Raw genomic sequence first — 27,258 nt, 5'->3', positions numbered from 1 at the left:
TTTTACAAAATGAAACTTAATCGGGAAGAGCCAAGAGAAGGTCTGTAGCTCAAAACTAGAGATTTTGGGGAGGCACTATTTTACCAGTCTGAGAACCAGAAAACTCCATGAAGTTAAAAGAAATTGAATTGACCATTTGCACGTGATTTCACATTGCATTCCTCGGAAGTATGAACGAGTTGAATAAGCATTTGAGTTGAAACAAATGTCAATAACCACGAAAGAATATAACAACCACTTATCCCTTTTGATAAGGACATAAGATGGCAATGGATATCTGAAATCAATCGGAGGGATTCGATGCCCTAAAAGTACCCCAGAATTTGCAGCAAGCAAGGTAAGTTTTATATATTTCCGAGCAAATGTATGTTAAGTAGGTACGAGTCGCGTCAAATACTCTCAATATGGCTACTAATAAGTTAGCTAGTGCTACTGAAGCTGAGTGTGTATGACGTCTGCTGTAGATAAACACATTGGCCTATTCAAAATGACCATAAATAATGAAAAAAAAAAAATCAAACAGCTTTTGGTTACAGTCGGTTTGATATTTGATGGCACTCTGGATAAAACATATTAGCATACACGGCTAACGTTGGTGACTTACGATTGCCGTTATGAGTTACCTACCCATCAGTGCAAATAGATATTGTGCCGTGAAATGCTCCCCTGCAAGAAATTATCCAGAAATTCAAAACGGCAATATTCTAAATATATACATGCATTCAAAACTCTTATGTGCGGTACCATTAAAGCTACCATTATTACGCTAAAATGAACCTTCAAATTCTCAACGGATAGTAGGGGAAACGAATGTTAATAGGTTACGGCATCATTTTGACAAAGTATAAAGTACCTAGTGAGAACTGATTTTGATACAAGGTGCATGAGAGTGGGCAGGCAGAGTTCAATAGCCTGTGGATATAGACTATTGATCAGTCTGTATTGACTGGTATCTGCTCCCTGAGGGCAGCGGGTGGAAGAGATGGTGAGCAGGATGGTGCTGCTCCAGCAGTATGCTGTTGACCCTTCTCAGACAGCGAGTGGTGTAGGAGGTGCTGATCTCGGGAAGAGCTGTTCCCACATTTCTCCCGGAAGCTTTCACCACCTGCTGGAGTGCATCTGGAGAACCACACTAAGCATCCGTACGTCAGTACACTGCTGATGGCACAGTTGTAGAAGTCTACCATCCTCTCTGGGGTTGTGAGTGTTCCACAGCTTCCTCAGATAGTAGAGGGAGCGTTGTGCTGTTCCTACTAAAGAAACAATATGGTCCCCCCAGGAAAGGACTTCAGTCACTATTACCCCCAGGGATTTCATTCTTAAAGCCCTCTCCACCTCTTCATTGCCAATAGTGAGATGCTGATGTTTGATGCTCTTCTTAAAATCCACCACAATCTCCTTGGTCTTTTAGGTGTTTAGGATCCAGGTTGTCGTTTTGACTACATGACTTCAGATGTTGCACCTCTCTCCTGCAGTTTGTCTCATCATCGTTCATGATTATCCCGAGCACCGTGGTGTCGTTGGCGAACTTGATGATGAAGTTGTCTGTGGAGGAGGCGATTCAGTCATGGGTGTACAAGGAGTAGAGTTAGAAAGCAGCCTTTGGGAACTCCCGTGTTGATGACCAGGGTGGAGGAGGTATTAGTACACATCCTGACCTAATGTGTATGGTCTGTTAGAGAGTCCACAATCCAATTGCACAGTCCAAGTTGAAGTTTGGGCCATAGTTTGAATGGCTGGATGGTGTTCAAAGCCAAGCTGTATGTTATATTAGGTTCCCACTTTGGTTAAAGATGACCAATTCTGGATTTAAACAAGCACTTGTTGTTGTTTTTTTAATATTCTAGAGATGGATTGTGATTCACAAGAAAAAATAAGAGTGCAATAAAATCTACGTATTTTTATTGTCAAAGGGTTGGAATGTACGGTAATCAAACTTACTAGAAAATCGTATTGCATAGGAAACAGTTTGGGTTCCATTTTTGCGCATTGGCTCAAAAACGCTTTAAATTGAGTTTGTTTACAGAGTTTTACAAGAACTTGTGGGAGTGTTGTAATCTAATCAGGTAAAAAATAACCCAATTTGTGTTGAGAGTGGTGTGATACCACACTTGAGTAACTGTGACCTAGATATTTGGGTTTCTCTTATTCTACTTTAAATTTTAAAGCGGTTGTCACAATAGTTTTAAATACCACCCTTTTGATTTTTTATACACAAAGTGTCTATATATTTGTTTTCAGTTTCATTCATAATTATAAAGAAAATGCACTGTATGAAGGTGTATTTTCCAAAATTGTATCACAAATGTCCTTTCATGATCATCTTTAAAGGGACACTGTAATATTTGACCATTTGATGTTGTTGTATTATGTAGTGCAACCGCAAAAAAGTGCTAAAAACCACAAGATTAAAATTCAAACTATGGAGACTCAAAGTGACCAAATTACACCATTTTATTGCTTATCTTTTTGAGGTTTTTGGGTACCCATAACAGCAAGAGGACGGACAATTACGACAGCCGCCTCTAAATAAATTCAAATTTCTCGATCTACAAATATTAAAAAAAAAATGCACATTTATATGATACTTCGTGTATTTCTGTTTGTTATTTAAATCAATATTGTTATTTTTGGAATGAATGAAGTCTTTTTGCCACTAGGAGGTGCTAAATATTACACACTATCCCTTTACGGACTGTCTGAAGTAAATTTCAGATATGTTTTGCTTTGTATTGTCTGTATCATCTTCTCTTATCAAAACAAATGTAAATACCTCAATATAATTCCAGTTTTATGTATAATTATAAGGGAAATGTACAGTTAACATTATACTTTGCAAAAACGTACCTTAACAGAAGGTGTCAAGAAACAATTTACAAGTGTGCACTAAGTCATGGCAGCTCATTCACAACTTAGCCATCAGGAGGAATTATTATATAGTTTTGCAAATGATAGCGAAGAGTTTCACAACTACCGTAAGTAATAGTTAAATTAATTAGAGAACTTTCGAGTGTGTACAATTTAGGGCTGACACAAATGATTAATTCATTAATTTGAAAGCAGACATTTTGTAAATGTTTCAAATTGTGAAATGGAAAGTAAGAACTGTTAGTTTATTTAAATAAATCCAAGCTGGTGATAATTATTTAACAAAAGTTATTAAACTCAATTTATGTTGTCAGTCAATGTCACGTTGTCTTTTTTATAGTGTGGAGGTTTTTATAATGGGAGATTTAAGAAAAAGATTACATGAAGAAATAAATTCATATCAACTGAAGAGACGCTTGTGCTCAGTGCCGTTATAGATTATCTGGAAAGTATTTGAACATCAGCTCTGCGAGATAAAGACAGAGACACACAAAGAGACGTTGTAGATGGACAGAAATAGTGAAGGCCAAGGCTGCAACCCCGCAGGCCGCCTCTCTTTGAGCCTTGCACAAAGGAAGGAACTGCTAACGTGTGTGCTCACAATTTTAGAGGTTTCGACATGCACACGTTTTGAAATGTGCAACTAAGACCTCTGCTCAAGTAATTGCCATATTCAGGATCAAACATGAAACAAATATGATTTTACTTTAAATTAAAAAAATATGCAGATCTTTACTCATTAGATAGAATGTTAAGTACATTTACTGAGATTTTTTTTTACAGCACTACCAAATGAAGATCTGTTCTAGATTGATGCTGTTAGATTGTTTAAAGTCTGTATTCCCCTTATATCAATACTAGATTAGATTAGGAGTGATCCTGTTCAATACATTTTGTAACGGTCCATTTACACTAAACTTAATTGTATTGTATTTATTTTTATTCAGCCAGTATAAACCATAAACATGATATATACAAGAAATCATTTGACACGCGACCACTCAATAATGATAAAATAATAGATTTAAAAGAATAAAAACAATAGAGTAAAAAATATATTTTAGTGTATAATACAAGGTAATTATATAGAATAGTTAAATTTAGGTCAAATCTGATATGATCCTGTTTGATATATTTTGTAAGAGTTAATTTACACTTCTACCATATCTAGATCAAATATGGATTGATTCTGTTTGATATCAAGTCAAGTCAGGTCATGTTTATTTGTGACGCCCTTAATCACAAAGAGTCTCAAAGGGCTGCACAGACCACAGATTATTGCAAACCACAGACTATTATTACACCATTATTACACGGCTACCAATTCTAAATGAGAGTTGGATTGAACCTATTTGATTTTAAAAGGACAATTTACACTTCCACTGAATCTAGATCAGATCCGGATTGATCTTGTTTGATAGACCTCTCAAAGGACAATTTACATTGCTACCAAATCTAGATCTGGATTGGACCTGTTTGACAAACACTTTAAAGATTGATAATTTTTTCAAAGGTAAATTTACACTGCTACTAAATGTAAATTACTTCTAGATTGGTCCTGTTTGATGGGTCTTTTAAAAGGTCAATTTAAAGTTGCATCAAATCTAGAACAGATTTAAACATGTTAGATAGAATTTGTAAAGGTAAATTCATACTGCTACCAAACATTGATCAGATCTGGATTGTTCCTATGTGAAAGGACCTTTTAAAGGTCAATTTACACAGCTAACAAATCTAGATCAGATTTGAATAATCCTACTTGAAGACTTCTAAAGGTCATTTTACACAGCTTTCAAATGGAAATTTGGATTATACCTGTTAGATAGACACTTTCAAGAACGATACAATTTTTAAAGGTCAACTCTCACTCCTACCAAATCTAAATCTGGATTAAATGTGTTTGATAGAAACATTCAAGATCAATTTACACTGCCACCAAATCTAGATCAGCTCCAGATTGTCCCTGTCCGACAGAATTTTAGAAGTTAGTCAGTGCTACAAGATCGGATTTTTTTTACCCAATCACATATGGATGAAAATTTGAACTCGTTTTTGTGGTTAAATTTTTGGTATGGCCACAAGAAAGAGGAAAAAAATCATTTGCGTCCTGACATTAAGTCTTGATGAACATTAAAAAAAAGACCAAAAATATAAAGTATTATGATCTACCAAAATGAGCCACAGTGAGGCAAATATCAAATTTGGCTTTTTGGTATCAATGGAAAGTATTAGAAACAAGCTTTAAAATTATACCATAGTCAAAGCTTTATGATGAACTATTTTGAAGGCATGGCCAACTGAATGATGGCCTGAGAAAACCTTTTTTGGGTGGGATGTCACTCAAAAGTTTGTATAATAGTCTCATTTTAAAGTTGAATTTCAACAAAGGCTAGTACACATATAAAAACAAATTGACCGGACTGGAAGACATTTTAGCACATATTTAATTAAATACACATTAAAAGAACTTTAATTTTGTTTTCTAAGATCGGAAATATTGAACTTTAATCGCTGTCTTTGTTACTTTCACTATTTATGTGGATCATAAAACTCGGGGAAGTGTTTTTAAATGTCATACTTTTCCAAAGAACGTAAAAATGATTTTTTTTCATGATTTTCCTTATTTTGTTCCCAGTTATCGCCTAGCTAAAAATAGAACCTAGAGACTTGCAAGTTTGAAAGAGCAGGTCACAAATAAATCGACTTTAGCAATTTTGAGTCTGACTACTCCATTCGTTCACGCGATGTTTTTCCATTGTCTCCCAAAATAAGGGAACACTTTTATGTTTTGGACACTGCCACCTACTATATGTACAAGAATATGTTACCAATGCAAAAACTATGCGATTCGGTGAGAGACATTTTCCTTCTATTGTCAAAAGAACTGATGCTATCCTTGGCCGGCCTTCTAATTACAGTCAAGTGGAACAACCCTCTGCGTAATTTTCCTTCACTAGGAAACCAATTATCAAACCCGTTTGAGATTTATATCGGTGCACTTTCCAAACGGACCGGAAAGACGACAGTTCCACGAAAATGAAAGAACATCATCGAGATGATCGAGAAGGACACTTGTAGTCCCGAGTTCAAGGAATAGAGATTTACCATTTCACAGTTAGAGATGAGACCCGTGATTCCCAAGCTTTTTAATAGAAAGAAAAATCTAATGGCACAACGTGCTGGAAATGTTTAAAATGAATTTGCAGCTCCAGTTTCAGGTGTTTTTTAAACGCTTAGATTATCGTAATACTTGAAGGGACATTATTATTGTATTATTTAGCGCCTTCTATTGGTAAAAACGATATGGATTTGAATACTAAGCAAAAGTAAATGAACTATCAGACAAACATCCATCAATCATCTTCACCACTTATCCTCAGTAGGGCCACGGGGGTGCTGGAGCCCATCCCAGCCACCTTTGGGCAGTGGGCAGGGGACACCCTGAACTGGTTGCCAGCCAGTCGCAGGGCACACTCGCTCATTCAAACCTAAGGTGTATTTAGACTGCAAATAAACCTGACATGTATGTTTTTGGAATGTGGGAGGAAACATTAGTGCCCGGAGGAACCACGCGCAAGCACGAAGAGAACATGCAAACTCCACACAGGACGTGCTAACCACAGAGCTGTCATGCAACCCTACCATACAAACGTGCATTTTTAAAATACTCATGGGTCGCGATATTTCGATTTATTGTACATATCATCAGCCTCACTTAGAAGGAGCTGACATGTCTTCCGTCTTACTTCCCCACGAACCAAAAACCTTGTGAAAAGCTGGGCAAATGAAAGGAATGAAGGTTGTGATTAACTCACTTAAAATTTTTGTGTAGTTTGTATTCTTCCTTGAGCTTTGTAGCACTCATGTTTGGTTGCACAACACAATACGGAGCGAAATATATGTCAAATATCACACACTGTCCTTTTAAAATGATAAAAATGACTTTTAAACATATTTCCCTGTACTACATCAAAAAAGTAGTATTTAGAAATAAAAAAATAGTAGTCCACTGCCACCTACTGTTGTGGATGATGTTACAGTTGTTATGCTGATCATTTGAAAATTACTTTTATCTTTCATCCCTTACAAAAATTGTTATACGGAGTACACAATTTGAAACTATCTAAAAATGTATAAAGTATGTGAAAACATACAAATTGACAGGTGTGTAAACATATTAATCTCATATTAGATTAATATTTCAATGTTATCACATTAAACTAAAATAAAAAGGACAGTGCGTATTGTTTAGCGCCTCCTAATGGTTAGAAAAAACTTAATATATTTAAGAAAAACAACATTTATTTCAATCATGGGCAAAAATACATGAATTACCATGTAAATGTGCATTTTTATAATCCTCGTAGGTCGAAAAAATTGCATTTATTTTACATAACACCAGCCTTTCCTAAAGGGAGCCGACACACTAATTGTTGCCCGTCTTGCTGCTAGGGGTACCAAAATACTTTGAAAAGTTTCGGCAAAGAACGGGGAGTAAAATGCTCCATTTTGGTCACTTTGAGTCTCCGTAGTTTGAACCCTTGATTATGTATTTTAGCACTCATTTTTGGATGCACTACAGCATACAGTGACATCTAGTAGTCAATTAATACACACTGTCCCTTTAAAGAGTATCCGCATTAGTGCAACTTCAATAAATCTAATCAATTCACCATTTTAAAAACTAAATTGTGTAATGGGGAGTAGGAATTAGAGATTTGATTTGAATAATAGTCAAAATTGGAGCTAATTATTGAACAACAGTCATTTTATGTTGTCTTTCAATGCCACTTACATACTATAGAGCTTTCAAATAATACGCGCTGCCCCTTTAAGATACTGAACATGCTTTTTTTTTGCAAATATATAGTAGACAAGCTCTCACAGCACACTAGTTGAAAAACACATGAAAAATAATTGCGTAACCAATTAAAAAAAAAAGTAATTACATAATTTTTCTAAATTGTTCAACCTTCATACGTCAGGTTCTCTTCTACTTCCCGATTCGGCGTCATGTATTATCCCGGGAATGCTAACATGTTTACCCGGTCACCTCAGAGACAAGCAGGTGAAGGGGTGGGGGGTGACGTTCATGAAGCTCAGGTGCTCAACGTAACAGCATGGGGCCTCTTTAGGGGACGATCCCAAACCCCCCTGACACCTCTTGCTTTCTGCACAATTAGCTTTTGCATCACTAACCCGCCAAGGCCTGCTAATGGCAACGGCTAGCTAATGAGAGAGACACATTCGGGTGGGGGTGGAGCAATTGTGGGAAGTAAACAAATTATGAGAACAGCCCAGATAATGCCATTTTTTTTTACCTAAAAAAGGAATTTAAAGTTTGTGTGCGCGTTATACTCGAGGTCTTACCGTACGGTGTACTACTGTATTTGTGCAATGATTGATCCATCGATGACATCGGTCGTAAAACATTGACTTTAACCACAAATCTCGATTCACCCCAACTGTCTATTTTTAGTAACAATATCCAAGTCACGTGGGTGGACGTTTTATAACAATTAAGGTAATTCTCGATGGCTGGTGCGCGGGGGCGAGACGTGTCTTCATTTTTTTCCTCGCCCACACTGAAACCTGGGTTTAGCATCACTATTTTGTGCAGTTACCAATCTAGAGTATCTTGAGTTTTATTTTTTTAATTCTTCTTCATAATTTGAATGACATATTGATAAGTTGGCAACTTATGTCATGGTTGCCATGGCGCCCAATTGGCCCCACCCGTGTGGCGCCAGCTGTGGCTCATTGACAGATTGGCTTTCCGTCTATTTAGGCTCAGTGCTCTTGTTTTTCCTTTGTCAGTCCGTCAACGAACCTCTGCCCGCCCTGCAAGAAGTGGGGTTTTGACTTGGTCCTGTTCCCTGTTGGTATTGTTCCAGTTTATATTTGTCCTGTTTAATATCGGTTTCTTTCCTGTCTATTTTTGTCCTGTTTATTATTGTCTCCAGTTTTCGTTCCCGTCTAGTTTGTCCTGTTTATTTTCGATATCCTGTTTCATTATCCATCCTGTCTGTCCCGTCCTGTCCGCTATCGACCCAATCTGTCCGATATCAACTCGGACAATTGGTATCGATCTCGTCGGCCTCTGGCTTCCTATCATTTCACGCCAGACTGCTGCCTAACGTGCATGACTCCCCATTTCCCGTAAAATAAAAGGCTTGTGTGAGTAACGTCAAGTGTTTGGGTCCTGATCCTGTTCTGGTTCATGACAACTTGGGCTGCAAAAAAGAAACATGCATATGTTGCCGATTTCAAGCAGGAAGTTGCCGATCGTGCTAAAATTCACGGAGATCCAGCGGCTAGCTAAAATGTCATTGTACTAGAGACAAATGTTGGAGAATAAAGAAAACAGAAAGTTGCCCTGAAAGATAAATAAAACCAACAAAGCACGTTGAGGGAACCGACTCTTTGGTGTATTGGATGACAAATAGGACTTTAAAGGACATATTTTAAACTTTATTTTGTTGCTGTGTTCAGAGTGTACGTTGTCAACAAATTATTTAACCGCACGTATTCAAAATTACTCGCTTAAATTGCTTAGTTTGAGCCGAAAAAAAGTCATACTAAATTTTATATTTTCTGTATTTTGCCGACTACAAGCTGCACCCAAAACTCCCAGATTGGCCAGAAATTTTAACATGTGCCCTGTAGTCTAGGGCGCCTTGTATGTGGACAAAATTGGAAATACTTTGCCATATTTGTGCAATTAGTAATCAGTTGACATACTTTATTGCTGACTTTGATTGCATAACAATAGTAACAACAGGCATCGCACCTGACACCAATGGAAAGAGGGGGGGGGATTTTGTAAGGTTTATTGTTCTTTATTCTTTATCAATTATCCATTATCGGTCAAATCATAATGCGCTACAAAGCCAAGGGGCCGAGACACTTGCTCTCGCCAATTCCTATCTATTTGGCCACCAGGGACACAAACAGTTATTCCCAATTGCATAACATCCCATTATCACGCTATTTTTAGTAATGGTACCAGATATGTTAGAGAAGCAAATAAACAGAAAGTGATTAAGTATTGTATGCATTGTAAGTGACAAACATTTTGAATACGTGCAACCATGTTATATCTTTCAGGACTTGTATCAACAGGATTCTCTTCAATCAGGTCTGAATGACCGAATTACTTCCCACAATGCATTTTCCTTCATTCAGTTCATAATGTAGTGTGTTTCAGACTGATCTCATAGTAGTTCTGATTCTGTGTGCCTTATATGTGAATAAGATATCACAAGAGACTCTTTTTAAGGGGTGTACCTTATAGTGCATAAAATTTGAAATGCGCGACAGTGCGTGTTGTACATAAATAATTACGGTACCTTTTTATCCCAAGAACTCACCTGCTTTTCTAGGCTCCACCTTCACCTTCACCTCAAGCTCCGCTCCAAAGGTCTGTTCCCTACCCAGCTCGACGAAGCCACCCGTTCCTAGGGCGGCGCCCGCCAGGTTCCGTCGTAGGGTCCGGTGGGCGGGCGAGGGCGGCTCGGCCCTAGCGTCGGGGGCTCGTTGTCGGGTGAGGCATCCGCCCTGTTTGTGCTGGATGAAGGCCAAGATGTGCGCCAGGGGGAAGGCGCGACTGCATTGGCCGCAGGTTAGAAGGTCGCCGCCCCCATCAGGAGTCAGGATGTGTGCGGGGGCCCCGAAGTGGTCCTGCTGCATGGGCCCACTTCCGTCCGCTGCGTCAGGAGATTCTGGGAAATGTGTTGACAAAGTGATTAATATTTCTATTCACATTTTCGTAAACATAGATGAAAATAATACGAAATGTGGAATGGTTTATATATTATAATCAGTGTAACGAAGGAACACATTAATGGATTGCAGTTATTTTCCTGGGTAACGAGTACTGTAACACGTTATTAATAAAACTTCCTAACTCAATTGTTGTTACTACATGGAGTGTTACTGCGTTATTCGTCGAATGCAGATCATATATAGTGATGTTATCTGACTGCTGCCTCACTCATATTGTCACATACAAACCTTGATTCAATAGCAAAATATTTTAAAGGGTTAAAATGTATATATCTACATTCAAACTACAACTAAATATAGTTATAATGGTGCCATCTTAAGCACAGAGAATGCTGAATTTCTCCTCATGCAGATATTCTCCCTACTGTACATACTTGCATCCAAGCCACATTTAGAACTATATAATAAGCTATATAATTTAGGAGGTCAGCTTGTATGCGCATATTTGGTTGTGTGTCACCAGTAGTAAATGGTAGGCAGCACCTGGGGAAGGGGGTAAGGCTTATGCAGGAACAACAAACCAATCAATAGGGCTATTTAAGCACAGACTTTACAGTAAAAGTGTGCTGATTTTTGGTCTTTTTATCTGAAAAAATATTTTTGCAATACAACATGCCTGGAGGACAAAAGAAAACATCTTTACCAAGAAATGGAGAAGGAGATATTTGAGTGTTTTGAAACCCAAAGACAAAATTAGGTGTTTGTAAACTGTTTTTTCTTTTTACCTCTTTTCTCCCTTTTTTTCTCCATCGTTCTTTCTTTCGTTCTTTCTTTGCAAAGGGTTGGGCACAAAAAAAAGAAAGAAAACAAAGCATGTTGATCCGTTTGGGTCCCCATAGTTTGTATTCTTCCTTGAGCTTTTTAGCACTAATTTTCGCTTGCATCACATAATAAAGTGATATCTAGTCGTCAAATTATTGCATAGTGTCCCTTTAAGAAGAAAATATTTCGTATGCAGTTCTACATTTAAATGCACGGTTATATTTTGATATTTGAATCGATTACTAAAACAAACTGTAAAACATCAAAAAGTCTATTTAAAATCTCTTTCACTGCTATCCTACAAATGGATTGACGTTTGTTCCTGTCCTCAGCACTGAATGTGGTAGAAAGTTGAGTACGTCTCGATACATCAGAATGTGGGGGTGTTCAAACTCCGACATGGGGGCCATTAGTGACCAATAAATTATCTATCAGTGGTCCTCCACGTATACTTTTACAGGGGTTTCCAACACAGGGCCCTCCGGCACCAGGATGCCCTCTGAGGACACCTGAGGTGCCCGTGCACCTGTTCTGAAAATAGATCACCAGTGCTAGATCATTTTGCTTTTCTAGTAAAATGGTTTATTTTAGGGATTGACAGAGTCTGTTTAACTCTATTGCTAACAATCAAATTTGTAATAACATAGTAACAACATAGTAATAACATGATGAATTGTTATTATAGAAATGCATATGAAACTGAGTGCTCATTAGGCTACTTAGTGACCCCTCTACTGTAAGTTATGCGTGTTCCAAAAAATGTTGAAGATACAAAGCTGAATATAATATAGTTACATTACATCATGTTTATGTTCTAATACACAGGTAACTATTTGGGTTTATGTTTAAAAATAAAACAAAAAGCATGAATTTGTGTACGTGTCTCTCAAAGGAAATTGATTTGGACATATCTACTGGAAGGAAATCTTTGGCGTAAAACATTTTAAAAGTATTTAAAGGTTTAAATTTAATCTGTTTTTATAAAACTAAATACATGATAATAACACAACTGGGACTCTTTCATTTGAAAATAATCGGAAATTTCGTAGTAATTTTACTGGAATTCTACAGATGGACTTTTGTGTGATTAATTTTTTTCCAAAAATGTTCTTGAGGGTGGCGTTCACAAGCAAGTATTTGAGTGGCCTCAACTAATGACAAGAATGGTATGTACAGTATGTGTGTCATGTAGTAAGTAACAAAACTGCTCCAGTGACCCGTTTCCCGGTAACTTCGTGCATACTTTGCATTTTAGTTTTCGCTTTCTATTTTATATTTTCGATTTATTTGTATTGTGCTATGTACAGTTTTGTTGAGTGATTTTATTCATCACAATGATAATGTTGTTAGTGAGTTGTGATATCATATATACGTTACGCCGTTATAATTGGATTAAGTTGTGTTTACACTTATTTACACGACTGACTTTAAAAATTGTGTAGTTGATGAAATTTTAGTTGACATTGTTATATAGTATTTGTATTTTTGTTGCATTGTTGCTTTTTGGGGGGTTGACTCTTTTGATTTTTGTTCTGGATCTGTAAAGAACAGGAACAGGAGAAGGACCCAGATGCGTGACGTTTCTCAAACAAGCTTTATTTTACGGGAAATGGGGCAGTCATGCACGTTAACCCATAACGTCAGTGATTCGGCGATCGTTGGGCGAAAAACGTAAGGCAGCAGTCTGGCGAGGAATGACAGGAAGCCAGAGGCCGATGAGATCGATACCAATTGCACAAGCAGATATCGGACAGATGAAGTCGATACCGGACAGGACGGGACAGACAGGATTGATATCAGACACTGGAGACTGGAGTTTGACAACAAGCCGGACGAGATAGACGGAAACGATACCAGACACTGGAGATCGAACTTAAACAGGAAAAACTAGACGGGAACGAAACTGGAGATCGATATTAAACAGGACAAAAATAGACTGGAACGAAACTGGACAGGAAACACAGGCAGGAAACCGGACAGAGTCAAAACCCACGTCTTGCGGGTGCAGAGGTTCGTTGACGGACTGACCAAGGGTGAGTAAGAGCACTGAGCTTAAAGAGAAGGGAAGCCAATCTGTCAACGAGCCGGGACCAATTGGGCGCCATGGGCAACCATGACAGGATCACTATTTTAGTAAAAGTTTTTTGTTTTAACACATAAACATTTTTTTACACTGTAATGTTTACATTATTTGGCTCTTTTCGGCTATTTTTAAAATATTGCGCAGTGAAGGACATTATATTTATCATGTTAACATTCTTTTTAGGGCATTTCGGCGGCGAGGTGGTTAGCGCGTGTGCGGCACAGTTCTGAGGTCGTGAGATTGAACCACCTGTGTAGGGTTTGCATTTTCTCCCCGTCCTTGCGTGGGTTTCCTCCGGGCGCTCCAAAAACATGCATGTTAGGTTGATTAGCCGGTCCAAATTGTCCCTAGGTGTGAATGAGCGAGTGGATTGTCTGTCCCTGTGTGCCCTGCGACTGGCTGGCAACCAGTTCAGGGTTTCCCCTGCCCACTGGCCAAAGACGGCTGGGATGGGTTTTAGCACCCCCGTGACCCTACTGAGGATAAGCGGTACAGATAATGGATGGATGGATAGATAACATTCTTTTTGGTTTTGACTCTTTACTTTTGTTCCGAAAGAGTTGTTATAAAAATGTTCATACTGCTAAAGTTTGCGTTGTATCAATTTAACAATGGTTTATTTATTTTATCCAGTTCTGTCTCTCAGGCGGCAGTAGCTAAGGAGGTAGAGCGCTCGTCTTGGGATCAAGGGATCCCAGTTCGAATCCAGGCTCGTCCGTGTTACATGTCGAAGTGTCTTTGGGTAAGACACTGAACCCCTAATACCCCCAATAAGCTTACATGGCTGCAAGGCCGTTATTGGGAAATGTGGAGCACATTGTAAAGCGCTTTGGGAAGTCATTGACTTGAAAAGCGCTATATAAACGCAGATCATTTCATTTAATTTCATTTCATTCTCAGTGTCTAAAGTATTTGTGCTGCGTTTATTGCAATTATTAACGAACACAAGTGGGTTAATTATTCAATGGTTGTGTTTTTTCCAAGCAAAAAGTATCAGATAGATAGAGATAGATAGATAGATACTTTATTCATCCCCTAAGGGAAATTCACATTTCCAGCAGCATCCCTGAGCTGAGAACAATACAATAATAAAGCCAAAAGAAAAACAATATACAAATACCCAGTGTGACGTGCAAATGCCCACTTTAGCATGTTATATAGATTAACTAAATAGTGCTACACATAATGCAGTAAGATCCAATGTAGGTGGTGTGGTTTAAATCGAATCTGTATCAATCGATACTCTGTAGTTACTCAGATTGGATCAATACCAAAAGTATCGCCCACCCCCTCTTTTTATGTCCAAGTGAGCTTTATCATAAAAGTTTAGACGTCAAATCCCGCCTAGCAACAGAGGATTAAACCATAAGTCAAAGAATCCAGTAACGGGTTCTTGCGGTTGATTTCAAATGCTAGCGTCGCAATGAGGCCAAACTGCCAACAGGCCACTGACCACTTCCTCCCAGTGACCCAGAACTGGTCGGCTCAGAAAACGCACAAAGGGGGTCTTGCATGGGAGGGGGCCATCACCTCGTGTACCTCAAACAATGAGTGACATATTTCGGTGCAGAGGTGGGGAAGCTCTTCTTAAAAGACTGTTGCGTTGTTATTGATAAGTGTTTTAGTATTTAAGTATTTAACCAATTACATTTCAGTCATTACTCGTTGCCGGGGTTAGAAATTTACCAGGAAGCCTTCTCTGTCAGTTCTGGTGGCCCTATAGCAGGGGGCACCTATGGTCCGTGAGCCATGTATATCTCTTTCCGTGAATACATCTGGCTCGGAGATATAATTGATCGTCACAAGTCCAATGTAGCATAGGCAAAGACAGAAAAACACTGAATCAAGTACAGTTCAGTCCACTATAGGGCAGATTTTCAACTATAGTTCATAGTCAGGTTGTCACTAACTTATCCTGCGTTGGTTTTAAATGGCTAAATAATCCTTTACATGGAACTTCATTAAACAATATATGTCCACTGTTGACACTTTGTGACGAAAACCCACAGAAAAAAAAGTTTAAACACCCAAAAACTCTACCTAGGCGGTCAGAGCAATTTGATTGGGTGAGCGCTATTAACAGATGGAGCTAGACACACCACAGCACTGCTTCTTCCCATGGCATATTTGCGTCTGCAACGAAGGGAAATACTTTGGTATCTTCGTTTGCAGTATTTTGTGACATTTTTACAATACAACTTTGCTTGCACCTCGTTTTAAAACCATTATTTTGGACATAAATGACAGTCAACATGAGCCTCAAACTATCAAGTTACTGCGAGAGTGAGACAAATTTTAAATGGTATATTGACCTTGATATGGGACACAGGCTCTGGTATAATTATTTCATAGATTTGATCAAATCATCAAATATCAGGAAGTGAAATAAACTGTTCTGAAAAATGAGATTTTTTTCTAGAAAGCAGTTTTGGCAATTTGTTAAATTTTGTCTTAAAACAATTATGGTTCTTTGGGTAAGAAACGGTAAAAAACGTTCCCGACCCCTGCCATATAGCATAAAATAAGTGTAAATAAAGCTGTTGCTTGGACCAATCAGATTTGTAGTTGCAACACCAGGGCCTACTAGCAGGCGTTGGGAAACGACAGCGTTTTCACAAACAGTGATTGGCTAGGAGGCGGGAATATACCAAAGAGATCATGTCAACTGTCAGAAAATAATAATAATGAAGAGGACGAAGAAAAATGATTGGATAGTGATAATGCGTACCAGAACTAGCTAACTGTATATGTAGCGACCTGCACAAGCAAATACATTGAGTTGATTTAAAAGCGATTTTTGACAACCCACAACGGGTTGGAGAGGAGAAGAAATGGATTTCGTCGCAGATTTGCTGTCATAGCCATTTTCAAGACGGACATGTTAACATTATTTTTTCTGCCACTTTCAGCCAACAAATTGCGAGAGGTACCCCTGGCTCTCAGGCTCCAAGGAACAACCTTCAGCATGAGCTTGGATAGCGATAGAATATAACATTTTGATGGAAATGAAAGGCAAGGATGATCTGTACAACAGAGCATTTGAAATCTTCTTGAGGAAAGACAGGATGTTGTTTGTGTACAAACAAAAATGATTTTTGGTCAATAAAGCGTGGCTACTTTCTTACATCACATTGCACTTTTTTAATGTTTTTTTTTAACGTGTCACAGCTGTAGCAGCAGTAAATGTTATATAGTCATTAAATCGTTATTGAGGGTTGGATTGATTCAGATGTACCACTACTAAAGGCCTAGGTGTAAAATGCACTGCCAATCACTGATTTTAAATATAATGCGCATTATGCCTTTGAAGTTGGGTTTTTTGGTGGAAAGGTGGGGTCTTTTTTTGAACACACCTCCTCAGGTTGTATTTTCATTTAGGAGGTATTAATATTATTAGTTTATTATTTGACTTTTTGATGAAAGAGATTAGATAGAACAAGTAGACAAAATGAGAGCACATTTGAACTATAGTTTCTTTAAAACGTCTTGAGTACATTGGGAAAAATAATAAAACATGATACTTAATTGATTTCACGTCGTGTTTTGTACTTATCTTGCCATTTTCTGTGCCTCTAGAGCAGAGGTGTCAAACAGGCGGCCCGCGGGCCAGATCAGGCCCGCTAAGGGATTGAATACGGCCCGCGAGACAACACTCGGAGAAGCGCAAGAGAAAAACAAGCTGCAGGTTGAAATATGTCAACTTGATGTTGCCAAAGCCAGGTGCCTCTTACAAAGACACTATACAGTACTTGTATTTATTTCTCTCTCTCTCTCTCTTTCTTTTCCACCCCTTTTCTCCCACTCTGTCTCTGTCTCTTTCACTCTCTGTGTCTCTCTTTTTCTCTTCCTTTGTTGCTCTTTGTCTCTTTCACTCTCTGTGTCTTTTAACCTCTTTTGCTCTAATTTCCTTTTTTCCTTTTCTCTCTTTTCTCTTTCTCTCTTCATACCCTTCGCTCCTTCTGTCTTTCTATTTCTCTTTGGATTTCTTTTTTCCTCTCCCTTCCTTTTCCCCCTCTCTCACGACTTTTTATCTTTTGTTCATGCTCTCTCCCTCTCTCTCTTTTTCTTTCTTTGTCCCGCCCTCTCTCCCTCTTTCTCTTATTTCTTTATCTCTTTTTCTTTCTCTTTAATCTACTAGTCCGGCCCCCGACAGAATGTTTGTTCTATTGTGTCCCCCGAGTTAAAATGAGTTTGACACCCCTGCTCTAGCGAAATTTTAATTTTTTATGTCCGTCTTTTTTTAGGAAATTAAATTCTTAAAATGAGAAATGATCTACCTGTGGAACTAGTAATTTTTATTATGTTCTAACCTATTATTATTTATTTTTTGGGGGGGAATAAGAAAAAAAAAACACTCGTAGAAGAAGTTTCATTTGACTGGAGCCTCACTTAGGGGGAGCTGACATTATTGTCCACCATCTTACTGCAAAGGGTACCCCCAAAACAAAAAAACTTGTGACTATCCACCTTGTGTTTTTAGCGCAGATCTTTGGTTGCAATTAACAGTACAGTAACATATAGTAGTCAAATATTACGCAGTGCCCATTTAAAGGGACACTGTGCCTTTTAGTGTTAGAAATTAAAAATATATCTATATATTGAACGCAAAAAATACAGAAAAATAAATGAATTTAAATACATAGAATATCCATCCACCCTGAACTGGTTGCCAGCCAGTCGCAGGGCACACAGAGACAGACAACTCACTCGCTCATTCCCACCTGGGGACAACATGCACGTTTTTTGGAATTACAGAGGAAACCGGAGTGCCCGGAGAAAACCCACGCAAGCACGGGGAGAACATGCAAACTTGACACAGGAAAGTTGAATCTCATGACCTCAGAACTGTGCCACACATGGACTAACCACTGCGTTGCCGAGCTGCCCACGATTAATTAAATTAATCTTCTTTTTTTTAAATGACGTTTTTTAACCACTACGGGAATTGTATAATACACACTTACCCTTTAAGGTTATGATAAAAGTCTACACACCCCCTGATTCAATGCCTCGGTTGTGGTGCAAAAAAACGGGATGGGGGGTGGGGTCGAAAACAAACATGAATACAAAACGTGCATCAGTAATATGAGTATAACCTGTTAGAGTGGGGTGGAAAAATGGACCAGTCGCATACAAAATCCTCCCCACACACACCTGCCACCATCTCGATCGACCCCGAATAAACTTCAGCTGTTCTACTAGGTAGCAAAGGGATCGCTTCATTTTAAAATGCGACTTAAAAGTGGGAGGGGGTCTTCACCTCTGCAAACGACATGAGATTATCTGAACATTTTTAATGCCATTCGAAAAATTGTGCACATCCACTCACGCCCCAAAACTGGAAGCAAAGATCGTTTCTCAACAGGAAATCCAATGCAATAAAGAAGGGGGGGGGGGGTCAAAAATGACCGAAGGTGCAAGATAAGAGCTCGCTGCGACGTGAGTGAGTGCAGTTGTGTGTTTGAGGCGCACAATTGTGACATGTGACCTCATACCTGACACATGCGGTTAGAGACACACGAAGGAACTTTGAAACCAGGACAAAAGAGCGTCCACGAGAAACTAAATTCACAAAAAGAAAAAGCTTGGGGGGGGGGGGGGGGGAATCTAAAAACATATCGAGTACAAATGTGGGATCATTTGTCTTCAGTTTTGCATGATAAGAAACAAAATCTCTGGTTTACAACTGCACAATCCTTTTATTAAATACATTAGAGAAATGGGCATTTCTTCTTCTGTAATCAGATTAAGATAATGAGTCCTCAAGTCAGAGCAGTTGAGAACCGCTGATCGAGATGACATACAAAAAGGCATTCGATTTTATCTTGTTATCACACTCTTTTTACTCAGGGTACCAGAGACGAAAGTTAGGAACTGGAGAAAACAGAAAGCACGACGAGGACAACACCTATTGTGTGTCTCTGATGATGAAGGATTTTGAAGGATATTCAATAAATACAGTGTGAATTTTATTGATGGGTTTTGTGTTCGTAGTTCATTTTGTCAATAAATGATTTGCTTGCACGTATTGAATGAAGTTTGCCACTTACGGTGAAAAGTTTGAGCAGAGAAGAAGTGAAACTAAATTTTATACCGACTTTTAATCGAAACATTAGGATTGCGCGTTATACACTGATAAATAGTATTCTGGTGCTGCTACGAAAAAATATACAGACGCTCCCCTACTTACGACCATTAGACTTACAAAAAACGGTAGATACGAACATTTTTTTCGGGATGTCGAAAAATATCCAGACATGGCTGTATGGTAGATTTTGTATTGTGTGCACCTTTTTCTGAGTACAAGACATTACTGCTTCTTTCTGCCGCCGAGCGTTCACCCAGCATCCACCCGGAAGAAAAAAAATTGCTTCCTCTTCCTAGTGTGTAAACATTCTATACTCTATGTCTATACTATCTCCCCGCGCTAAGAACCTTGACATTTTTATTGTTTGACATCTTGTGCATCCATTCAATATGGTTGGTGTAAAGTGTAAAGTGTAAAGAAGAGGCGAGTCGTTTCTTATGAAACAAAAGTGGAATGAGAAAGCTTGAAAAAATGGTTGGATGGACGACCTCTTAAAGCGCATCTTCCAAAAGTTAAACTTAACTTCATTTATCTTTATAGAGCATATCCTTTTATTAAATCATTATTTTTAGTACAAAACAATACTTATATAAACCTTAAACAAACATTCCATGCAAAATCTAGCACTGAAGCAACTTACGAACAAATTCAACTAACGAACGATCGTCCGAAACCTATCCCGTTCGTAAGTAAGGCAGTGTCTGTATATATTAAATGAATATTCTGAGAGTGCGATTTATAATCCAGTGCAGAAAGCTATTGAAAAATTCGGTATGTTGATTTTTTAAATATTTTTACCTGAATTGAATCTGCAAAAGATAAAAAAGAGATACTTGTTTTTGGAAATGGCAGTGACAATATGAGAAAAATTGGCCTACAGGTTGTTTTTCCTGAGATATCGGATTCGAGACCATTGATAGATACAAAAAAATTAAATCCATTTAGATCCTCTAGGCCAGGGGTCAGGAACCTTTTTGACCCAAACTGCCATAAAAGCAAAAAAAAATTTTAAAAAGAAATTGAGAGAGCCATATCATATATTTGCAGACAAAATTGAAAAAACTGCCAAACAAGCTCTCTAGACAAAAGCTAATTCTTCAGCACATTTTATTTCACTGTGTGTCATTTGATGATTTAATCAAATGTATGAAATGATAATAATGCCAAATTCTGTGTCCCAAATCAATGTAAATATTCCATTTACAATTTGTCTTCCACCTTAAGTTAAAAGCGTCGAGGCAAAAAAAAATCCATGATTTCAAAACAATGTGCATGCAAAGTTCTTTTGTAAAAATGTCACAAATTACTGCAAACGATAAGCGTATCGTCACATTCACTTTCGGTGTAGACTGCACTGAGCGAGAGAGAGAGAAGGAAGTGCTTTGCGCTGTGTGCAGGGATCCGCCCACCGTACTGCTCACCCAATCAAAGTCGTTTGCCAGCGTTTTTATTTATCAGTTTAAATGGTTTCTTATCGAACTTCTGCATTAAGTTGCTTTATATGGACCAAAATCGGGATGAAATCACTTGACTTTGGAACGCCACAGTGAGATGTGCAATAGTTACATTTTATTTCTGAGCCATATGTACTCAAGAAAAGAGCCATATATGGCTCCCAAGCCATAGGTTCCCTACCCCTGCTCTAGGCCCTTTCAGCAAAGAGTTTGCTCACACGGTCTCCATTTTTCCTTTGGCAGGTGCCCAACATTTTGTTTTATGGTGTCAACGTTTCAAACAGCGGTCTAAGTCCAAACAGCCATTTTGTGAATTGAATAAGTTGGGTTTAATTCTGTGGTTTTGACCCGGAGATGCTGAAAAAGTATAGAAAGCTAAAAAAAAAAAAGCTCAAATAACAATAATTTGAAAAGTTATCACAGGTTTTAGTGGACTTTTCTCGGAAGCAAGCAGTCCTTGTTGCTCAACACCGGTCACCTGGCACACCTTGTTGCTTGGACCCGGGCCAACAGAACATCACCGGCCCCAAAAAAGAAAAGAAAAAAACCCGACTCCAACACAATAGAGAAAGCCCGGCGAGCAGGGCAGGTACAGACAGTACAGTTCCGAGCCGCATCTCGCCGGTTGTTACTCAAAAATGTTACCTTTCCTGTTTCAGAGCTGGGGCTGTTAGTGTTGACTAGTGATGGGAATTCCGGTAAGTTTTAAAGAACTGGCTTTTTTGGCTCGGCTCAATAAGCCCCAGAACTACTCTTCAGAATATGTTTGATGCCTTAATCCATATGTTACACATTGTTATATATCGGTATGCACGTAACAATCTTAAAATAGAAGAAGGATGAAGCAAAAAAATAACCTGCAAAATACATTAAAGAATAAAAAAAACAAAAAAGCAAGGAAAAAATAAGTAAAAAGCTAGTGAAAAGAAAAAAAAGAAAACAAAAATAAAAATAGAGAGGATGAAGTAGAAAAAAAGTCAGAAAAAGTCTAAAGCTGGGAGAAAAATGAAAAAAAGAAGGGAGAAAAATGAATAAAAACAATAAAAATAAGTAAGAGCTGGAAACAAACAAAATACAAAACAAGTAAAAAAAGAGAGACAAAAAGAAAAAAGGCAGAGAGCGTGAGAGATTAAGAGAGACAGGAAAAGAAAAGGAGAGACAACAAGGGAGAAAGAAAGACAGAGACAATAAAAAGAGAAATAAATGACAAAGACATAGAGAGAAATAGGGATGGAGAGAAAGAGAGACAGAAAGAAAGACAGAAAAAGAGCAGGAGAGGCAATAGAGAGATAAAAGGGAGCAAGAGAGAAAAGCGGCAAAGAGAGAGAAATAGAGATACAGACAGAAAGACAGAAAAGACATGAGAATGAGCAAGAAAATAGAGAAATGGAAAAAATAGAAAGAACAATAAAAGGGGAAGGAGAGAGAGAGAGAGAGAGAGAGAGAGAGAGAGAGACGGCTCCCTTATGGTGGAGAGTCTACTCTCGTCGTTCACCTAAAAGAGTCGGCAAACAAATTCCGTTCGTTGCGAACGACGCATCACGAGTGCGGACTTGTAAGGCGCAGCCACGCACGCACCCACGCACGCGTGAAGGACCGCGGTCATACAACGCACGCATTTATTAAAAAATTACAGAAATATCGAGGGTTTTTCTTTCTAACGTTTTTGGATTATATAACCTAGCAAACTGTTTGTTCTGGTTATGAGCTCAAAACTTATCACAAAGTCCCTACTTCTCGAAAAATAATACGCGTTTTTTTGTGTAAACGTCATATATTATAAAAACCATGACAGGATGTCAACAAAGTATGATAGCCACCACATGGTTCCGATCCATTATCCCACTTACCGTGAATCGCACTCAGGTGCTGCGGTCTGCTGCCAAGTTTGCGTCTGGACATCGCGTCGAATCCTCCCCACGCGTGTCCCCCTCCCCTCAAATATCAACCACAATAACAGCCCCAAAAAGGGGGAAAGGAGAGAAAAGAATAAACAAGAGGGGAGCAAAGATGCCCGTCGTGTCCAGGTGTTCGCCGTGCGATAAGCAGAACGGGTCCTGTGCGCGCACGCGTGTCGCCTACTCCCCTTGCGTGGACTGGACTGACAAGGCTGCGTTCAAGTTCACGCGTCTTCCTTCCCCTCTGCGCAGTCGGCGCGCGGATGGCGACCGCTGAGGGGGCGTGGCCCGGGCGACCCCGCCGGTCGAACACGTGTCTCGCTAAACGAGGGTCGCGCCTCGACTTACGACGCGACCTAGTAGAAAAGTTCCAACGAATGGAAAATATTATGAGTTAAGCACGAGTTTACTCAAAAATACCTGTCCATGTGTACGCCCCGCCCCTTTTATACGATATGTGATCACAATTTTTGTACAGGAAAAAAATAAAATAAATAAAATACCCTGCAGGGCCGTTCCCAGACATGATTCTCAGGGGACACACAACTAATATTACCCCCCAAATTTGTTTGCACAGCACTGTTTTCAGGGATATGTGCATTTTATTTTTTAATTTGTAGTTTGTTATTTCTTAAAAAGGCATTTTGTTGGGTCGTCCAGGGATTTCAAGTTGCTCAATATGAAACTGTTAAAATGAGTTAAAAAAAAAAAATATTTTGTAGAATCATATTTTTTTGAAAGCGGTAATAATTCTTTTTTTGCGCAGAGTATTCGGTTATTATTAGTAATATATTAAACAAAAGGACTCTTTTCCTTTTCTTAGCTTTCCAATATTTTTTTCTTGCTTTTTCTTATTTTTTTTTTTTTACTTTTTCCCGCTTGCTCTTTTCTCTCCCTGGTTCTTTTTTTCCATTTATTCCTTTCTTTCTTTTTTCCTAGCTCTTTATTTCCTCCTTGCATTGCTATTTTTTCTTCTTTTTTCTTTCCTTTTCCCCTTTGTTTTATTTTTTAATATTGTATTTCTCTTTTTCTTGCTTTATCCTTTCTTCACCTTCTTATAATTTTTTCCTGTTTTCTTTTATTGTTTCTTTTCCCCAGCTTTTTACTTTTTTTCTTCTTTTGTTGGCATTTTCCTTCATATTCTCAGACTACTCTCACCAAATCCAGTTCTTTGGGTGGATGGGGCGTGTCTGTGGGTGGTCACTGCCCCACCCCCCTCTCCCCAGTAACGCCCCTGGTGGTCCATTTCTGCTCTCATCTGATGCGTATAATAAACAAACCCAAATTGACTGCAAGTGTATAAAGAACTACGAAGGATACTTAAAGAATTATTTGTGTTGTTTGGTAAATACTTTTTTGACACATACTATCTTTGTTTTTTATTCTACAATAAGGGGTCTCTCTCATCTCATCTCATTAGCTGCACCGCTTATCCTCAGTAGCGTTGCGGGGGTGCTGGAGCCCATCCCAACAATCATCAGGCAGTGGGCAGGGGACACCCTGAACTGGTTGCCAGCCAATCGCAGGGCACACAGGGAAAGACAACTCACTCGCTCATTATCACCTAGGGACAATTCACCTCAAATGCATGTTTTTGGAATGTGGGTGGAAACCGGAGTGCCCGGAGGAAACCCACGCAAGCACGGGGAGAACATACAAACTCCGCACAGAAAGTCCGGTAGCTGGATTTGAACCCACACAACCCCAAGACCTTAGAACTGTGCCGCCGTGCTACCCTACAATAAGGGGTTTTAAACTCAATTTACCGGGGGCAGCCAAAGCCAGGGTCAGGGGTGAAGTGGGGCTACAAGAAAGCTCTCATAAAAAAAACAAAAAAACATCAGCACATTTTCCACACAAAATCTAAAAATAAACAGTACGAATTAGTAGAAAAATATGAATCCATAAATGAACCCATAGTTCACATTAAACTTTTAAAATCAAGGTGGGGCATACAACCCCTTAAATGATCAAACCCTGGGGCCACAATTGGCTGTGTCTTGATGGTGCCCCATTGTGTTTGTTAAGGTTATTATGGATTCCACATTATAGTGTTCTTGTCATATTTTGTACGATCATGTTCTGTTTTAGTGGTTCCAGTACTCTTTCAATGTATGTTATTTGACCACCAGATATCGCTGTATTGAGTCGTACAATTATAAAGAAGTGCTCAAAAGCACAAGGAAGACCACAAAGTACGGAGACTCAAAGTGAGCAAACCTCACTATATTTCTTCTCGTTTATATGCTCAACCTTTCACAAGTTTTTTGATTCGCGGGGGCATCCATAGAAGCAAGATGGCGGACACATACGACATCATCGTCAATTTCTCAACCGAGGAGTATTTTGAATAAATAAATCTATAATATAGTAAATGTATTTTTTCTTATTTTCAAGTGTTTTTCCACTAAGACACTAAAAAATACATTGTCCCTTAAAAATGTATGATGCATTTAAAAAAAAATCCATGCATTTTAATATATCTATCTACGTTCGAAAAATAATGTCAATATTTTAAAAATAACTTAATTGAAATATCTAGAATTTCTTTCATTAATTAATGTAGGTAATTTTTATATTTGAAGAAAAAAAAAAAAGACATACTGGGTATAAAATACCGATATGATCCACTACTTGAGGTTTAGGCCGCAGGCCTGGGAATTAAGGTCTGGGGGCCACAAATGGCCCCTAAATAAGGAGGGCACACACTTTACATCAGGGGTGTCAAACTCATTTTAACTCGCGGGCCACAAGATAGAACAAACATTCTGTCGGGGGCCGGACTAGTAGATTAAAGAGGAAGAAAAAGAGATAAAGAAATAAGAAAAATACGGAGGGAAAAGGAGAGAGGGCGGGACAAAAAAAGAAAAAGAGAGAGAGAGAGCGTGAGAAACAGAAGATAAAAAGTCATGAGGGGGGGGAAAGAAAGGGAGAGGAAGAAAGAAATCCAAAGAAAAACAGAAAGACAGAAGGAGAGAAATGAGAAAAGAAAGCGCGAAGGGTAGGAAGAGAGAAAGAAAAGAGGAAAGGAAAAAAGGAAGTTAGAGCAGATGAAGTTAAAGACACAGAGAAAGAAAGAGACAAAGAGCAACAAAGGAAGAGAAAAAGAGAGTGAAAGAGACAGAGTGGGAGAGAGAGAGTGAAAGAGACAGAGTGGGAGAGAGAGAGTGAAAGAGACAGAGTGGGAGAGAGAGAGAAATACGAGTACAGTGTCTTTGTGAGAGACCCCTGGCTTTGGCAACAGCAAGTTGACATGTTTCAACCTGCAGCTTGTTTTTCTCTTGCGCTTTTCTGATTGTTGTCTCGCGGGCCGGATTCAATCCCTTAGCGGGCCTGATCTGGCCCGCGGGCCGCCTGTTTGACACCTGTGCTTTACATTGTATCTTCTATTTGTTTATAACTCAACCATATCATCAAATTGGTTTTAAAACATTCACAAGAAAGCAGAACATTTGCTTTGTGAGGTGTTTTCTTTTCTATTCATGTCATGTTTATTTGTGACGCCCTTAATATCAAGGAGTCTCAAAGGGCTGCAAAGACCACAGACTATTGCAAACCACAGACTATTGTAACACCATCCCCTGATCTAAAACAGACATGAGGTCGAGGAAAAACTCATAGTGGAAACATTTCAGCCAGTGACACTATATGAAAACTTCAGGGTGTATACAAGTGCTTGAAATCCTTAAAAATGCTTGAATTTTAAACGTTTTCAAGAATTGAAAAGTGCTCTCATTTTGGGCAAAGTGCGTGTAAATGCTTAAAGTTGTTGTCATATTTGTCAATGTAAGAGGTCTGCATTTATATAGCGCTTTTCAAGTTATTAAAGACCTCCCAAAGCGTTTTACAATGTGCTTCACACTTACCCATGCACGGCAACTACCTGCTTATCTGGGGAACTAGGAATTCAGAGTCTTGCCCAAGGACTTCGACATATAACACAAAGGGAGCCGGGAATCGAACCTGCGACCTGTTGATCCCAAGACGAGCGCTTTGCCTCCTGCTACGCGTTTTCTAAAAAATGACGCCTACACCGCTTTCTGGTGGCTTCGCTTGGCAGCAGACCACAGCACCTGAGTGCGATTCACAGTAAGTGGGATAATGGATCGGAACCATGTGGGGCTTCCTTCATTGTGATAAACAGCAGCTGACATTGGTTTGTATAGCATTGTCTAGTTGATTTATTTTACTGGAAATTCAACAACTCAATTACAAATTATGGGTTTTACAGAGCGAATAAGCAAAAAACTAAGTTTCTTTTAGTTTGCCATCTGGCTACCTTTTTAGCTTTGTAGCTATCTTCCAACAATTTTAGCTATT

General features: G+C 38.8%; 1 protein-coding gene across 1 annotated transcript in view; it reads right to left on the bottom strand.

Annotated features, from left to right (window-relative positions):
- Positions 1–23,116, bottom strand: part of znf296 (zinc finger protein 296) — a 34,805-nt gene extending 11,689 nt beyond the window's left edge. Inside the window, exons 1-2 of the mRNA XM_088345992.1 lie at positions 22,891–23,116; positions 10,239–10,589 (exon numbers count right to left, since the gene is read on the bottom strand). Coding sequence (XP_088202118.1) covers positions 10,239–10,589; positions 22,891–22,942 — 403 coding nt within the window. The 5' untranslated portion in view covers positions 22,943–23,116. The remainder of the gene's footprint in view (positions 1–10,238; positions 10,590–22,890) is intronic.
- Between the last annotated feature and the right edge of the window lie 4,142 nt (positions 23,117–27,258).

Source organism: Urocampus carinirostris, chromosome 10 (genome assembly GCF_059441175.1).
Source record: "Urocampus carinirostris isolate Australia breed hairy pipefish chromosome 10, RoL_Ucar_1.0, whole genome shotgun sequence".
Classification (NCBI taxonomy): domain Eukaryota; kingdom Metazoa; phylum Chordata; class Actinopteri; order Syngnathiformes; family Syngnathidae; genus Urocampus; species Urocampus carinirostris.
The sequence above is the reverse complement of the archived record's forward strand: the minus strand, read 5'-3'. Positions and strand labels throughout refer to the sequence as shown.